General features: G+C 32.8%; 2 protein-coding genes across 2 annotated transcripts in view; both read left to right on the top strand.

The window, feature by feature from the left end:
* Positions 1–15,055, top strand: part of LOC100749659 (tetratricopeptide repeat protein 37) — a 19,632-nt gene extending 4,577 nt beyond the window's left edge. The window contains exons 4-14 of the mRNA XM_012393444.3: positions 5,296–5,711; positions 6,738–7,214; positions 7,358–7,512; positions 9,076–9,211; positions 9,339–9,706; positions 10,133–10,452; positions 10,563–10,859; positions 11,141–11,398; positions 12,370–12,753; positions 13,698–13,959; positions 14,551–15,055. Of these exons, the coding sequence (XP_012248867.1) occupies positions 5,296–5,711; positions 6,738–7,214; positions 7,358–7,512; positions 9,076–9,211; positions 9,339–9,706; positions 10,133–10,452; positions 10,563–10,859; positions 11,141–11,398; positions 12,370–12,753; positions 13,698–13,959; positions 14,551–14,689 (3,212 nt within the window). The 3' untranslated portion in view covers positions 14,690–15,055. The remainder of the gene's footprint in view (positions 1–5,295; positions 5,712–6,737; positions 7,215–7,357; positions 7,513–9,075; positions 9,212–9,338; positions 9,707–10,132; positions 10,453–10,562; positions 10,860–11,140; positions 11,399–12,369; positions 12,754–13,697; positions 13,960–14,550) is intronic.
* Positions 15,056–15,751: 696 nt separating this feature from the next.
* Positions 15,752–19,006, top strand: LOC100749543 (the record flags this gene model as incomplete). The annotated part of the gene is made up of 4 exons (XM_012393441.3): positions 15,752–16,892; positions 17,268–17,622; positions 18,559–18,789; positions 18,959–19,006. Coding segments are annotated over exons 1-4 (891 nt in total), but the record flags the coding sequence as incomplete, so codon positions are not given.
* Positions 19,007–19,009: the final 3 nt, after the last annotated feature.

Raw genomic sequence — 19,009 nt, 5'->3', positions numbered from 1 at the left:
GGGGCGAGCCAATACCCCTTAAATCGGCCCTCTTGCCAGCATCTTGGCCATCAACCACTGCCACCACGAGTCCAAATCCATAATTGGCCGAGCAGAAGGGCTTACACTCGACCTCCGTGGTACCATCCTAAGTCATTGGTGGGACTATCGTGTGGATGTACGGCCACGTTAATGCCGGCCGGCGACCTGCTAACCGTGCTCGGCAGTTCCAGATGAAACTCACGTAAGCGGGGGCCTCAAGGTACAAAGTACCCGGGAACTTATCCCGACGGTCCCATCCTTGGCATCAGGATCGTGGGTGTGCTAGGCCATGTAGAGAGAGAGAGAGAGTGTAACCGTACTTAAACGCCTTAAACTCCCGGCGACCTTCCCTGCGGTGTACATAGAGGACTCACGTAAGCGGGACGCTTGTTCCGACGGTCCTCCCTGGCTGCGGGAACGTGGGTTTGCCAGCCCCCATAAACTTACATAAGCAAGTCCTCCCTGCGGGACTATACGATCAACAGATCATCAACAGGTTTGTTATCAATACTGTCCCCATTTTGGAATATGGACAATGGAAATGTGTGTCTCAAGTAAGAGTTTTCAACGCCGGTGGTTATTGGTGATGACGTGAATCGAAGTTTAGTTTTTCTATTGCACAGACTGGACGGTAGTGTCATTACCAGCACTAAATGTAGCTTGTCTTGTAGACGAAGTGGGAAATATTTAAGGAAAGAATTCAGTACCTAACACCAGCAAAAGAAGTTCTTATCAACATATGTCCTGTTTGACTTTCTACAGGAGGTACAGCGTCTTGTGTTCTGCGATTTCATATTTCATAGAATATACTTAAAATGACTTGCATTTGAATGCATGCACGAAGATCTTTTGTTATCGATCTAATGACTCTGTCAATACTGTCTGATGTTCCTTGAATTTATCGAAATCCCTCTTCAATTGTACGACGAAATATTACAACATTTTCGGTATGAAATGAGTATACATGTAATGAATTTCAAGTATGTTCGCAAATAAAAATCCAATGAATTTAAATCGGGCGAGCTTGCAACTAGGATGCCCATATCCAATCCAATCATTTGGAAAATTATCATTTAAAAATTATCTTGCCGTCTGGCTAAAATGCGGTACCACTAATCATAGCAAACAATTGTATGAATACAGAGAATGTTAATGCAAACACGAATGGGATAGCATCAGGAGAAGTGATACATGTAACCGATTTACAACAACAGCAGCATATTCAACCAAACCAAAATATAATTGATATATTCTTCGAATCAGATATTACTAAAAACAAATCAAAACCTATCAATCGAACACGATCTCAAAGGACTAAGGACTCTAACAATTACTCTGATAGCGATGACAGTTCGAAATGATCAATTCAACAACTTAAACAGAGATTGGTGAAGAGAAATTCCCACAGGAATATCAAAGGCATGCTCAAACAATAAAAGGTATTACGGAGGAAACTAACTCGCTTTTAAACTTTAAAACATTCGAAATGAACATTGATATGCCACTAAATTTCTCGTATTATTCGACATCTAATAATTGTTAACCGCTTAATAATTACGTTATAGACAAGTATTTATAATATAAACAAATAAATATTCCTCAATGGCTTTTAAATACGTACCAATTACATATTCTCTATCTCCAAAACACCAACTTTAGAAGAATTCAATATATCAGAACTAAGGAATTTGATGTCATTCGCAAAAATTGGGCAAATACTACAATAGCAAAGTAGGAATGTAACAATTTATATCAACGGTAATTTAGACTTCAGGAAATTGCAAATACACACTAATCTCGGAGCTGTTGCTATAATATTTTTGCTGCCTCCGAGTGAGATTAGCATCTGCAACATATCTATTCCAAATAACCATAATCTCGGTCCATAATCTTAATCGACCTAGTGATTGTGTTATTTAGTACTTAAGTTTTATTTACTTCATACTTTTATGTATATATATATATATATATATATATATATATATATATAACTAATCTACTATAAATAATCTACTGTATGCTTACAGTAGATAGATTATTTAGTAGATAATTGAAATTAATATTTACATTTCTATGTAAACGGGCCGTATTTAACGAAACTGCAATGATTTTTCCATTACCTATCTACTTATTTCGTCCCCGACTGTATATCTTCTAGAGTATCGGTTATTCATTCAACGGTATAGCTAGCAAAGCGATTGAATTATGCAACTAAGGAAGTTACGACGAGAGCGTTGTGCTGAGTGCACGTTAAAGACCAGTGAAGAAATACCGAAGCATAGCTCCTGACAAAATAAGTGTCCCAGGGCAACAAGCTCGTGTTGTATGGTGATTATTAGCGAGTTTGACAAAAAAAAAGTACTGCGAGATTAGCAGACAACATGCGTCCGATAATTTGAGCAGTGTGTGCGGGTGCCTGTTATCTGTAAATAGCGCTCCTCTACATCAGATTCAACTGGTGAGAGAGGGAGAGAGAGAGAGAGAGGAACTTGGAGCGATGATACAAGTCAATTTCACAACACTACAACGCTACAATCCAGGCCTATCATTGGATTGGGGGTTAGGTTGGGGTTAGGTTGGGGTTAGGTTACATAACATACACAGGCCATACACAAATACATATATCCTTTTTGCGTCAGTGGGGAAACACGCAATCGCAACTTCCCAACTTTTTAATTTATAGAAGGTTAACGCAACACACACCTATAATAACCAATATAACTGGCTCTCAGAAACCGATAATGTAGGACAAGATGTCAGAATCTGACATGAAGTTCATTGAAGGGCAGAAGCCAACAGAAATAAAAGCGTAACCAACACAGCAGAAAGAAGATCACCCATAAATGCGATGAATATTTATCGACGATAGTATCATTTTCTCAATCAACTCACCTCAACAGTTGTTTGTCATAAATACCTGTTGGACCAACGTATCATGTAGAACAACCTAAGGAAATTTTTCATTGTAAAAAGTGTCAGAGGATTGGCCATGTCTGTAGTAGTTGTACACTCGAATACAGATGCGATGTATGCTAATAATCATAATCATTCAGGGAATTGCACAATCAAACATAAAATGTGATAAAACCAATGTCGAGTGCAGTCGAGTTACCGTTCCAAACTGCGATACTTGAGGACAAAATAATAAAATTTATTCCGCGAAATTCCAGATTGATTGGACAACTGGAATCCGTGCCACATTTAAGTTATTATGATTCCTGCAGTTACATACAGTGGTTTAAAGTCTTAAACGTTGCTTCATATACTAATTTCAGAAACTCAAATATTTTATATATATTTGTAGTTGCAACATATAAATTATTATTATTACACGTCTAAGACATTGTATTTTTATGTAAAAATATTCACTAATATTTTTCAAATAGCGGATTATGCTCGAAATTGACGCGAAATCATTAAAATTTTAAAACTAACTTAAACACGGCACAGGTTCTCACTGAGGAATCACTTTGAAATTTTGCGCATTTTCTCCCCAAATGTCAGAATTTCGGACGGTGAGATAATGGTAATAGATTTTCTCCAAGAAATTACAAATAATTCAAATAATTGCAACAAAAGTTACAAAATTGTTTTTGTGGATGAATTTGAAAATTGGTTTATGGGATCCTTAGAATGACTTTATGGAAGTTGAGATAGGAAGCTGCCTATGACGAATGTAATCTTTTTACCACCTAGATTGAGTTTCATCTCACTGTGCGTTCGAATGCCACGTACGTGATGTTGATGTCATCAAGTCACATGTAACACATGTAAATCCTCAGGTGGTAGGCTCACGTTCTCCACTTTGGCATAGGATCTCCAATAACCATAGTACTGACATGCGCCACTGACGGCAATAATAACACCTTAATCTCATATAATATTAAATTCCTGATCACTTTTTATTCAGAATTGTTACTAGTCGCTTGCTTATACTGCCTACTCGGTATCAAGGTTGGACGCACACAAGGTTGGAACATGGGCTGCTTCGCTCTACTCGCTCATCGCTTGTCTCTCTACACATGAGCGTTACTACGCTTGCTGTATGCATGTAGATATGTATTATTATTAGGTATATAGCTTATGCATTATTATTAAGTATTGTATTTATTTGTGTATTGTCGTATGTTATTTTGTATACATATTATTATATGTATTATGTAGCAAACGTTTTTATCATATATCTTTAAAACGAAGCTTACAAACTATTTGAATATTATTCATTACGTCTAATGATACTGCTTCCAAAATATGTAATACAAGAATTTGCTCCGTTTAGTTCATTTTAATTCATTATGTTACATACACACATCTACATATATGTATCTTAATGTATTTATCAATTATTTCTCTGAAGTAATCGGTCTTCTCCAATTTATGTTTCTATCCATAATCGCAGATACCGAAAAAACTTGGCTGGAAAATTTCCTAATTGATGGTGCGAAAATGTAGACATTCACCTTAGAACGAACGCATCTCATTAATTGGATAAACATTATACTTACCAGTTCTCAGATAAAAGTGTATATCGTAGCGAACGTAGCAACGACGTGTTACGCACTCAAAAATAACAACTGCTGCATAATTTTACCGTTCTTCTGTATGTTCATATCCCACGGCGCTCAATGTTGGCATCCCAAATATCGATGTTCTGGTCTACCGCTCTCTGTATGATCAGGCCCGCTGCAGACGAACTTTTATCATTGCGATCCCGTTGCGATCACATGTCTATCTTCGTTGTTTTTAATTAAGAAAACAAAGGAAGACACGAGATCGCAACGATGAAAGTCGCTCGTCTGCACCGGTCGTTAGTTAGGTCGTAAACATACGGCGTAGTAAGCGATAGGTGGCAAGTGGCAAAACAAGTGATTTCACAGACAATGCCAAATGCCAATGTCCTAAATATCAATTTTGTCGCTTACTACTTGCCACTTCTCTGTACGTACACGGCCTTAGGATTACAAGTGGAGAAGCGTCCGGAGAAATGTGAGCGCAAGTTTGGAGAATAGTTCAGCAAGAAGTTTAGAAAATAGAGTGGCGAGGGGAAAGGGCGCGACAGTTCAAACAACCCCAACAAATATCTAATCCGTTCGTTTTCAACCAGCAAATATTTTTTCACACAAAACCAGATTAATAGCAACTATAGTAGCTATTTCATAAACAAACACTGAAGTTTCAGATCTTATGGATATCTTCTAATCTTTCCTTAGAACACTTAACATTCTTTCTAATAATATGGTTTTGGTGCTCTAATTATTTCTATTTTATTTACAGAATATATATGTCTTGCTTACTCGGAACGAAATATCTTGGATGAAAATTTTACTGACCTCGATATAACACAATTTTATGAAGGTTGCTTAAAATTGAACAAAGAGTGTGAAGCAGCTAAAATTGCTAAAGCACTTGATTTGGCAAAATCGGGCAATTTGATTATAGCGCGAGATATATTGAAAGATATACTTGTATCGACGCCACGCTCAGTATGTGGTTGGATGGCATTAAGTCAAATAAGTATGAAGCTTTACTGTTGGGAAGATGCAGAAGTTGCTGCCAAGCGAGTATTAGATATGAAGAAATCTAAAATAAAAAATAAATTATTATATAAAATGAAAGAGACATTAGTTGAATCAACGAGTTTAACTAATGACAAATCTAAATGGGAAACTGCATTACGAATGTGTGAACAAGTAAGAATCCTCTTTATTTACACATGTAACTTTTTTAGTTTGAAACGACAACAACAAAATTCTTGCTTATCTAAATTATCTAAATTTCTTTCCAAATCTTAAAGCATTTTTTCCAATCTTTTCAAAGTTTTAAAGATCATGTTCTTTTTCTTCTCCTATGAAAAAGTATGTTTGACATTTCTCAAGATAAGTTTACTCATTCAAGGTTCTGATGTAAGTGCTGTGCGATCCCTCGTAGTCCGCTTACCAAAAAATATTACTCGTTTGTCTATTTCGTAGCCAGATTCTCTAAACAAAATATCTGAAATAAAATCTATGCTTCAATTTACTCATCGCAGAAGATCATGTTGTAAATCCTTTCTAAAAGGGTTGAATAAGCTTACAAAAATTGTAAGATTTATTTTTCTTTAAACACTAGTTTAAGTAAGTTTATTTAACAGAAAGAGAACAGAATAGTTGTTCACACAACTTTAAGCCATTTATCAGGCAGGTGATGAATTCTATCACGGAAAAATATGGTGTCTTTAGATAAAATTTTATAGTCAAGTCTTCTTCTTGTATCTTATCCACTAATCGTAGTTGGGATAAGGCGTGTTTCATCGACCGGAATAGGTGGTAATCGGAGGGAGTAATGCCTAGCGAGTAAGCTGGCTGCTATATCCTAAACAAAACTCATTATGATGACTTTTGTCATAGGAACAGCGTGTAACCAGCGTGTAGCGTTGTCATTCAGTTATTTCACAGAATGTTTCCTTTTGTCAGTCTCTGACTAGTTAGATCTTACCTGAAAACACTACATTTTCCCGTGATGGAATTCATCATTCGCCTAATAGATGGCTTAAAGTTATGAAAAGCAGCAAGAAATACTTTGATTGAATAACTTGCAGAATTTTTTTTTTAAATAGACTTTAAGTTTTGGTAAAGAGTGAAACTATATTCGACTTTTAAAACTTTTATTTGTTGCTTATTCTGCCTATGTGTTCATTTATTTGATCCAATTAAAGATACATTGATTTCCAATTAAAGATACATCCTTCAGCGCGATTGGATTTGATTCGTGCACGTCTTAGCATATTGTTACATCAGCCAGATGTAGAGATTCTGCTGAACAATTTGGAATCAAAAGATGAAACCAGAACACATACCAATATTCTTCGAGCGTTATATTTAAAACAAAATAAACAATACGACGAAGCTGTGAATATACTTGATTCAGCCGTCCGAAAGCCAGGCTTGGCTCAAACTTCCCAAGCGTGGTTACTTCTTGGTACAATCTATTGGGAAATGACAGAGTATAATTACAGCTTGATGGCTTTTTTGAATGGAATAAAAGCCGATCGTTTTAATTGGAAATGTCTAGTTTACTTGGGACAGTACTATCGTGACTATGGTAATGACATGGAACGTTCTAGGAGGTGTTACCAAACCGCGTTACAAATTAATCCAAATTCTGAAGAAGCTGGTATTGGGTTAAGTACGGCGTATAGACTTCTTAAAAATCAAGTAAGATGAATTCTATTTTTTTATGAAGTGCATATCCGTTTCTGTATGCATCCGAAATTTATTATTCGTTAATATTTTAATGAATAAAATATCGATGTTCCGTTTTTTATGACTTAATTACGTTAATAAGATATTATTTGTAGGATGCAAATATAAAATTGTTACAAATGTTAACTGCGCAAGATAGCGGTCCTAGATGGGCGTGGTTACAACTCGGTTTGCAATACCTTGATCAAGGAAATGCGGAGCAGGCTATTAAAGCGTTTCAACATGTTATTAGAGCTGACCCCAGTGATAGGTAATGCTACAGATAGTAATTATTTGACGAGAATACAATCGAGTTTACGAAAGTATTACTTCTAACATTAAACCATTTATCCTGGCGTGACATACTGAGATTGTTGGGTGAGAAATTATTGGTAATGTTTCTATCTTTAAAGTTTCGGGAAGATTTACCGAAGTTGGAAAAATTAGTAAAAAGACATTTCAACCTTTTTAAATGGACGATGGAAATATTAAAAAGCAAATATATATTAATATATATTAATAATATTAAACAAATAATATATAGTAATTTAATATATTAATAACCATAAGTAATACTATAGCTAATGTTTGAAGAAATAATAGTGTAATAAAAAACACTCGTTTGGGAAGGTATGTATTTTTTATTATTCGACTGTTTTGTCAATTTTGAAAAGGATATAAAATCGTATTGTTTTATTTTCGATAAATATACTGAATAAAATTCTTTGATGTAAATGCGCACACAAGTGCATTAATTATTAGCTATTTTAAATTAGGCAATAAATAAATATATCATATTACATATATTATAAAAGTATTATGCACATAAAGTCTGACTGGTTTAACCGAGAACAGTTAAATATCTCGAAAATTATGGGAGACGCGGAGAAATGTTTCGAAACTTGTACATTCATTGTGTAATTTTTATTTTCGGCTTCAGCACCCAAGAAATGGACTTAGTTAGACAGAAGTTTAGGCTGCCGAATTCAGATTTCGCCACACGCATTCATTGTACATGTTCTTCATCCTCTACCCATCCCTATACATATGTACACGGTACGTAGTCCAATCTTAATCTTCCACTAAACTACTTTGGCTTGAAACACATTTGCACCTCTTCCTCCTTTTTTTATTTCCCCTAACCAGCTAACCATCTAGTTGTTTATCCTACCCTCCACAATCTCTTGTGTCTTCCACCTGGTGGGTTTCCTCCATCAAATTCTCACAGCTTTGCGCTACATCTTTCACCTAATTCATCTCTCGAGAGCATAAACTGCGCTTTCTGGCTTTCTCTTCCACTCAATAATTATCTTTCTGCTTAAAACCTTTTCGACTTGTATTGCCAGAGTAGTGGTAAATATCGTTCAATTAAAGTCAGTTCTGTGATACAACTTTAAACTATGTTCTCAAACAACCTGGTACAATTAGACGTTATTCAAAGTCAATTATGTTATATTTATATCATAAAACTTACGAATATAGAGAATTAGAAAGGAAGATCAGTATAGGAGAGATAGTGAATGAGAAAAGAAAAGATGGGATTGTAGACTGGGTGAGAAAATTGGAAAAGTAGAAAAGGGAAAGAGTGAAGAGAAGGGGAGGAGGGGATCTAGTTAAGATGGTAAATTAGGCAAGTAGACAAAGACTTATGCAATAGATAATATATATTATAATAGATAATAGATAACATATATATAAAATAAGATTGTGCGTGTAAATGGGAGAATGGACGTGTGGGAGATTACGGGGACGTGTGGGAGAGTGCAAGGCAACAGGAAGAATAATCGTAAACCGAATTTCTTTACATTCTTGTAAAGTTTAACATTCTTTACAGCCACTGTTGGGAATCGCTAGCGGATGCGTATTTTATAAGAGGTGCCCACACATCAGCATTAAAATCTTATCAGCGAGTATTAGAGTTATGCCCAAAATTATTATATCCAATGATACAATTAGCATATATAAAATTGGTTAGTATTATTTTTCTGGACTGTTTCGTGACATGACTAGTGATATATTTGTTTAAATATTACGATACTTCTAACAGCCGTTTTAAAGACTTGTACAAATATCGTTTGTTATTTCGTTATTTCATAGATTATTGGACAATATAACGAAGCAAAGAAAGACTTTGAACAAATATTGATAAATAAATCATGTTATATACCTGCTTTAAAAGGATTGGCTGAAACCTGTTTGGCTTTAGCAAAAGACTATACTGCTAAACAACTTTTGGGTCGTGTGAATGACTATTTGCAACAAGCAATGGATAGTTTAACTGTAGCTATTAAAGAGCGTAAGGATATATCTTGTCTCTGGAAGTTACTTGGCGATGTGTGTTACAGAGTTGCAATGTTACCAGACAAATACAGTCATTTAAAAGCATCATCTATTCTAATAAAATATGAGAATGACGAACATATTGTATTGCTTAAACGAATAGATATGTTCTCATTATCTGCAAGGTAAATATATTAGATTAATATTATATTACGATCTACACTAATCTTACATTATATTATAATAAATTCTATGTTATTATCATTATTATTATACGTTATACTGTTATATGTATGTAAATGCTAGTGTGTGCTTAACTGCGGCAATTCTTGCCTAATTAGGTGCCGCTATGAGGAATAGGATACTTACATATTTTTGCTGTATCGAAAAGTACGGATATCATTGATACTTTTTTAAAAGGAAATTTGAGAGACATATTTTCCTACTATAATATTCTTCAAATAGGTTTTTAATACGATACGACGAATAACTGCAAAATTAAGCGTTTCTAAGCGTTTTTAAGAAATATTTTCGGTTTATAAATGATGAAATTATAAATATATCAATTTTGTTATAGTATGCAAGAAACTGAGTGAATATTTTAATTACAGATGTTATTGTTGTGCATTATCTCTTTCTCCGGAATCAGTTTTTCTGTGGTATGATTTAGCTTTATGCTATTTAATGCAATTACAGCATGATCCATCAATCAATCATAAAAATCATGCTAGTAAGTGTCTAGCTGCTGCAAAACATGCTGTTAAACTATGTCCTTCAACATGGAAACATTGGAATCTTCTGGGTATTATTTGTATGTCACCGTACGTAAGGAACTATGCATTGGCACAGCATGCTTTCGTAATGGCGATTGATAAGGAATTAAATAATGCTATAGTATGGTCTAATTTGGGAACTTTATATCTATATATAGGCAAGTAAAAATGATAAAATACGCAATAATAAAGAGCATATTATACTTTTGTTCGAGCGCCGTCGCGATTCACTCTATATTAAATTATCGTCGTGTAATTAAATTCACAGGAAGTTTGTATAAAGCAAACGAGGCTTATTCTCGAGCTCAGCGTGCAGATCCGTCATATATAAATAGTTGGATAGGGCAAGCTTTAATTGCAGAAATAATGGATCGAAAGGAAACAGTAGATCTATTTAGACATGCAAGACAATTAGGATATCATAGTCAAGCTGCCATAGGATACACTCATTGGGTACTTGTTATGATTTTAAATCCTACTACCAAACATGACATTTTATATATGGATACAACACAAAGTATGCATGCAATATCTTCTGCTGCTGATGTTATGACGTGGTATGTAGGTAAGTTTTTATCACTTTTCATACAATACATATCATAAAATGTCGATATAAAACTATGCATAGGAAAAGCTACAGTTAGTTATGAAAGTCTTTATACATACCATAAATTTCAATTATTTTTTTATATATTGTTTATATTTGTGAAATGAATATCTATAATTTTAATAATGCATTAAGTTATATTAATCATAATTTTATTGTATTTTATTGTAACTGATTAATGTTATTTTAAATTTTGTATATTGTACTATACGTATCGTAATATTTATCATCCGTTACAGAGAATCATCCAAATGATTGTCACGCTCGAAATGCATATGGATTATTATTAGAAAGACAGAGACTTTATAAGTCAGCTGCAGAACAATTTGCCGTAGCTGTATGTAATAGTACCAAAAACGAAAAAGACCTTGTTTCTATAAATTTAGCACGCGTACTAATACGACTGAAAAGATATAACGAAGCAATAAAATTATGTCAAGGAGTTGAAAATATCAACTATAATTCTCAATGCAATCTCGCGTTAGCGTTATTCAAAGGTAATCACATTTTTAGATCAATATTAATATATAATATATATTATATATTATATATTATATATTATATATTATATATTATATATTATATATTATATATTATATATGTAGGATTTATTTATTCAGAAATATTAGAAATTAGGGTTTCCAATGGTTTCTATCCTATATGATAAGTTTATTGATAGATGGATCTATTTACAGTGGATTAAACAGGAAACGATGGTTATTTAACGTGAACTAAATACAGTAATGCGCTATGACTAAGACAACTAAATGGATAATTCACAACTCACAACTCACAACTCACAACTCAATTCTCGGCTTCTCACAACTCGACTCCTTACAACTCGACTCTTAGTTCTTTCTCTCTTAAGCATCCCTTTGTCTTTTCTCATGCCCTCACCATGTGTGTTCCGTAATCGTCCGCGATCATGATCACGTACGCCTTCTTCCGCGTAACTATTTGACTGAAGGACCGACGACACATTGATGGGCCGCTTGGTCCATTCAAGTTTCCCGACCCTTTCGGCCTGTCGGCACTTTGGCTCTCTCACAACATTGTTTATAGTTCACCCGATATTTTTTAGGCAATCTGTCCACGATACTACATATATATCTTTTTAAGTACAAAAATTGTAGTATTCTGTTAATGTCGAAACGTTTACGGATGTCATGTAGTGATTGATAAATGCATGGTAAACTTAGGACGTTAAGATTCAGCTAGTGTTTAAAATGGTCACTAAATAGTGATGTTTTTATACCGGATATAAATTTAAGTCCAACGCGTATATGCTGTACCTTAGGCCTTTTTAATCCTTGGTTAACCTGGAACAATAGTAATATTAATCTGTGTTTTTAAGTGATGATTCGAAATTAATTATAGAACTGGATAGTAATGAAATATTTAAACAACTAGAAAATATTTATTCGCATTGTTTGAGATATATTATAGTTAAAATTTGTTTAATTTTCAGCTAAGCTATATGAAGAGGCGTATAATACATATGAAAAAACTCTGCAATCTTTCGCGAATACTGAAGCACAGAAATCATTTACATTGTGTGCGATGGCTGCGATAGCATATTCTTTCCACAGAGTAAATGATGCAAAAACTTTACTTTTCCAATGCATACAAATACACCCTCCAGTTATAATAGGTCTTTTAGCGGCCGCATCGTTAGGAATATTACATGGCGATATCAATTTAGTTTCATTGGTACTAAAAGAATTGGAGTTCTCTGTACCTAATCCTGAATATGGTCATCATATTCTAAGCTTATATGCATATTATTATGTGATGGGAAATGATGTTCAACGAGCCATTACTATTCTTTCTAAAGAAATCTTTAGATGTCCTGGTAAGTACTATTTTAATATATTTTCTGTTATAAATAATAAAGTATTGTTCAAAGAGGAAATTAGCTAAGAATAAGTAAAGAGTAACCCACTTAAGTCGATGAGAATAGCAACTTTAGATGAGAATAGCAAGCAGCGTAACATGTACTGTGCGTTGCTGGTAAGTTAGCAATCGGAAAAGCACAGGTGCAAGGGAAATTTATGACTGTGTTGAGTTTATCAGAAATAGTCAATCGGTCCCGCATTCCTTCTGTCTGCCAACTTACTAGCGACGTCTTATACTTATTTTCACTATTACGATCATAAACAACTAAAAGCACACTGTCCGTTACAAGCCGTATGCTAGGTGGTAGGAAAATCTAGGTGTTTTATGGTCTTAAATTAACTTAAGGCTTATTATCAGCCTTTCTTCTTAATCTCTTCTTAATGGCGAAATTTCGGGTTGATGTAATACGACTTTTGCCAATCCGACTCGAAGTTAGACCACCTGTTTATGCTTATACCCGAATCGAGTCACTGGATCCCGAGCAATACGGGTGCATATATCGAGATCCCACCCGATCCCGAAGTTTGGAAATCATAGATGAAAGAGCGAAGCCAAGTAATCGATATGGTGTCAATTTGAGGAAGCGCTTTTTCAACTTGCTGCAAAAGTTAATTTATTTATTGTCCAGGCTTATCTTATATGAACATGCTCGGGGCGCCACTTGAATCCCTAGTTTAATTCGTTAAAGTCAATCTAAGGCAATCGGGCTAAAGTTGTTGGGATCAGCCATGCAATGAATCAAATACAAAATTTTGCTATATATCAGAATTGATATGGCCTGACAAATATTTTCTAGTCTCTTATTCAGAGTTTAAAATATATTTAAAACACTCTTATTATGTATTTCATACATATTATTTTATATAAATGTATGGTATATTATTTTCCTTTTCCCTGCAGGTAATGTAAAATATTGGACTATATTACTCAGGATATTATTAGATACTGACTTACAACTGTTTAGTAGATGCGCACAAAAAGTATTGTTTCTTAATAGAAATATTATTACTGAAAACCATGCACATGTTGCATGTGCTTTATCCTATAGCTGTTTCATGCTAAATATGGGACCAGCAAGTATTAGATCTATGCAAAAGCTTCTATTTACTTATCCTGCTAGCATTGAAAGTTGGGCAATGTTCATTACAGGATTTTTATCAAGGTTTGTAAAAGTAAATTTCTTTTTATTTAACTTTTAGTTGATATTTTATTATGAAATATCTTGATACAATATAACTTAATATTAAAGTTTCCTATAACTTGCATACTATATTTGCTTTATTTCTATATTGTTTATATATTATTGTTATTACATGTTAAATTAACATGAACACGGAGAACGTCAAAAACAGAGCTATCATCAAAGATTATAAAGAGTTAAAAATTCTACCATAAATCTTCCAAAAAATAAATGGCACTCCGTCGTCCGTTTTCAATTCTAAACTTAAAACATGTTATCACTAACATGCAGAAGCTACCGACTTTTAGGTGAATCACATACTACCTGATAAAAGATAAATTCTTGCTGCATATCGCGTCATAACTAAAAGACTAAACTAAACATAACTAAAAAATAAAGTAACGTTATGCATTTAAGTCAGATACGCTAGATATGTATAGAAAATAACAATACCATTTTTTTAATTGATATGTTTCTTTATGAAAAAAAAGAAAAAAAAAAGAAATGAATTGAATCGAACGAATCGAAAAATGAATGAAAAAGGTTTAATCTGCAAATTAAAATTGTTCACAGGCGTACACTGAAAAAATGTAAAATGAACGCCGAGTGGTTCGTAACATTTATAAGTAACATACAACAATCATATCAGCCCACATATTTAATGGCCAAATGGTTAAATGACACTAAAACAAAATTGAAACAGCTCAATTAAGTGGGAAGATCTATTTTGTTTACAGATTGTAAAATGTATTTTGTAATGTATGTACAAATTAATTTATACAGTGTTTTATTGTACTGCGTTTTTAAGAAGTGTTTGATTGGAATTTAGAATTGTTACATTTTTAATCATGGATTATTAAAATATGATAGTGAGGGTTCGGTGTACTAGAACTAATACGTAAGGACTTTTACTTTTAACTCCAGCGATTTTTGCTTAATCAGTTGTGGCTCCGTATTTTCAACAGTCATTTGTTATAAAATTTTTCAATGGAAAGTATACTAAATAAACTTCATTTGTTTGTCATTCATATTCAATATTTCTGTGTTAAGTTCGCACATTATTCATAAGCGAGGAAGATTTGGTAATTTTTGGCGGTAAGGAGGAAAGCGGTAATTTTTGGTAATTCCCCGGATAACTGCAATAACAAGTTTTCAGATATGCCGCGACTGAATAACCGCTATTGCACATAGTTTGATAAAATAATAAGTCAATTAAATAGTATCAAAATCACCAATTCAAAATTTTTCATAAAAATTTTATAGATTTAAAACTGTGGATTTTTAGAAAGATTTTTTCTATAAAAATATGAATAAAAAAGCTAATATTCCTTAGTTTTTTCTATTGCATGCTCTTAAATTTCTTTAATACAAGTCTTATATATTAGTTGTCGATAGTCGTAGTGTTAAAATGTTAGAAATTCTAGGAAGTAAAATAATAGAGTGTCGTTAAGGAGAAGATTGTAACTTGTATTTGTATTTTCAACTTTTTTGTAAAACATAAAGATTATATTGCGTCCCTATCCATTCTTGTGTCCTACTGATAGAATATGTCGTTTTATTTAAAGTATTTTATAAATATAAACAAACATTGCTCAGGTGTTGATAATTGTGCATCGAATAAAGAATACTAAGTAAACATTAACTTTATGATATTGTTATTTGGTGCAAGATTTCGTCCATTTAGTCTTATTTATACCACAAGAGCTGTAATTTTACCACGTATAGTATTAAAAAAATTATTCGATCGACGTATGACAAAATCTATGGTTCCATTTAGAAAAATAACAGGGATTTTCAAATATTAAAAACGCCACCACTTTTCCACTGGCCATCTACACTAGATTATATAATACGTCATTGGAAACCGCTCAATTTTGTCTAATGAAATCACTTTCTTTTTTCTACTTTTTCTATTTTAGGTATACTTACCCTATAGCTTATCCCAGTTGTATGAGATATATATGAAATATCTAATATGTTATAAATATATCAGAATAATATGTATATCACGAAAGTATAAGTGTATTTATATGTAAATTGAACATATTAAGAACATTTAAGAACCTATGGTAAGAACCTATTCTTCAAAATAAACTTAGCCTTTCCTTATAATGCGATCGTTTTGTATAAAATTGTTTGATATGCCTATCACTGTTGAAACGAATATATTTTTCTCTTTTTCTTATTTGAATGTTAGAATTCTACCTTTTTATCGTTCTTTCTCCTTTATCGAATTCCTTTTTCTATAAATCTTCCGTTCCTTCGTATTCCTCAGACAAACTTGAAATGAATTTTCTTGCTACAAATTTCCAATATTCTGTGTTTTAGCAGAAAATGCTGGACATTGAAACAAAAATTGGGTAAACTTTTTCTTTTCCTTTAATCATATATTTATGGTTTCTAACTCTACAAGTTGCAACTTCGGTTATACTTATCTGTATTCTTTGTTTGCCATGAATACTTTATGGACACACGGCCAATGCGCAAGAAGTAACATCTGAGACGTCTCACAAATATTTTCAGCATACAGTGTTCAGTCGTCTATGCACAAACGGTTTTAACGCAAATACTTTTCATCTTACCATGCAGAAATAAGAAGGACTGAATAACAAACATTAATAATTTCTAAAAGCAAACTTATCGGTCAGTTCGTTTAAAATGATACTTAGTAGAAGTATCAGTCGCCCAGTAGTAATTGGCCTACGATTGATTGGAATTTGGCCAGGTTCATCTTATGAAATTATCGTCCGATGCATTTGGGTAGCTAACATGATGTCTGCGCAAGTATTTCAGTATCGGTATATAATAAAGCATATTAGTTCTGGAAACTTGGCAGACATAGTAGACAGTGTGAGCACTACTTTGCCGTATAGTCTACTGTTCTTTAAAATAATTAGCTTCTGGATTAAACGCGGGTAAATGTTAATTCCTTTCTTACATATTTGCGGTTTACTATGTCAAACATAATAAGCAGGCTGCGGGTTTTTATGCCAACTCATATTTTTGACAGTATATCTAAAAAGGTAGAAACTTGAAAAAAAGAATTCTTTTACCTACTAAGTTTTATAGAAAGCGCTATACTTTGGATATTTTATATACTTTCACATTATGCATATTCTATGTATATTTGCACTTTCAAATTTCCTATAAACGCGTAAAAATCGGCATTCTCAAGTTAACGATAAGTTTGAACACGCTGGAGATGAGCTTAAAGAGAAATTAAGTGGAAAATTGCTTTTAAAATTTGTTCTTACCAATTTATGTGCTACATGTATAATAATATTTTTCAGAATATTTAAAAACATATTGATAGGAATGTCTCGCGATTGGATCGACACTTCTACTGCCAAACTTGACGTACATGTCATGGTAAACAAAGCTGAACTTGCATACCGTTGCTCAAACTTAATTATTAGCGTATACGCTAGTGCCGTTTTTATATACGGCGGTATGTTCCTGGAATTCAGTCGTCAGGATCAAGATGACGGATTTAATATAACATCTCGACAATTGTTAATAAAAATGGACCTTCCGTTTGCATATTATGAAAGTCCGATGTATGAATATGTATTTGTTTTACAATTTCTTCAACTATTAGCTACTGGAATTAGCATTGCTATGTTAGATGCTTTGATAATTACATTGGTCAGTATGTTTTAACGTAGTAAGCAAAAATACATTTATTTCACATTTTATCAACAAACTGCACACAGACAGTGGATACAAAAAGTATTTGTGCATCATTGCGATTATTATTGCATTTATATATTATAGTATATTTATATATTATTGTATACTATAGTAGTTAATTAGATCCGACTATGATAAATTTCATATTATTTGGTAGTACTTTCACATAATTACAAAAATTTGATACTATGGAAATGAAATGTAGAATCTAATAAAAAATCGTCTAGTCGAAAAATAAAGCTACCCTTTGAATAACTTTTGTACACACTGTGCTATTAGTTCAAAATAAAAGATATTATAACCAGTTAAAAAAATAATGCCTACTATGCGCTTTACAAGAGTTTTCAGTTGGCGTTTAATCCTAAATACAACTTTCTGTTAAGGTGTACATATTTAACATATAGTGTACCACGTATCTAATAATTTAATAATTTTAACAATTATTCTAATTCTATTACGAGAAATCACTATGAAAAATGGTAAAAGTGTATAGTAATTGTAAGATTCATGAAGTCGATACGCAATTAAGTGTATATATGGGTAAACATTCGAAATTGTCAAAACAGGCTGTCTTGAAAATTAAGCCATAGACAAAAATCTTATCTTTTCCTGAATTTTTTTCTACGCTCTCGATTCGTCTTTTATAATTCGATATAAGATAGTAAGTAATATTTTGAAAAAATAACAAATAATTGAGTGAAAAATTACATGACTCTAAAAATAAGATATCATTGAACATAGACGAGTATAAAAAAGTTTTTGAACATATTTACGCACCTCCAAATGGGGAATATTTAGGTGCTAGGACGTAGTACGTTTTTTTACAAAGTTATGTTGCCCAACTTCGGTGAAATGCTATACGCGTATTATATTATGCTAAATATTACTTAGATACTTCATATTGGCGGACAAATAGAAATGTTACACGAAGCTCTAGAAAATATTTCTATCAAAGACGAAAAACATGGATCATTACGAAATGTCATTAAATCTTTAACTGATCATCATTACCGGATTATCCTTAATTCGGAATATATCGAAAAATTATTCTCGTATATTGCTTTGATGCAATTATTATGTAATACAATCGTTATATGTTGTATAGGTTTCTTAATAATAGTTGTAAGTAATATTTACAAATGTTGTTCTTGCATGACATTAAAACATTATTTTTGCATTGCTCTTAATTAAATTAAAATTTTATTTATACATATTTCACATTTAATTTTTTTACATTAGTTTGTAACTATGATTATGCCTGTAATTTATACTATTTTTTATATTATTGTAGGCGGTTAATTCATACGGTGACATAAAAATACTTATGAAAATTTTGTTATTT

The sequence above is a fragment of the Bombus impatiens genome, unplaced genomic scaffold (assembly GCF_000188095.3).
Source record: "Bombus impatiens unplaced genomic scaffold, BIMP_2.2 scf_3075, whole genome shotgun sequence".
Classification (NCBI taxonomy): domain Eukaryota; kingdom Metazoa; phylum Arthropoda; class Insecta; order Hymenoptera; family Apidae; genus Bombus; species Bombus impatiens.
Note: the sequence above shows the minus strand (reverse complement) of the source record. Positions and strands in the feature narration are given on the sequence as shown.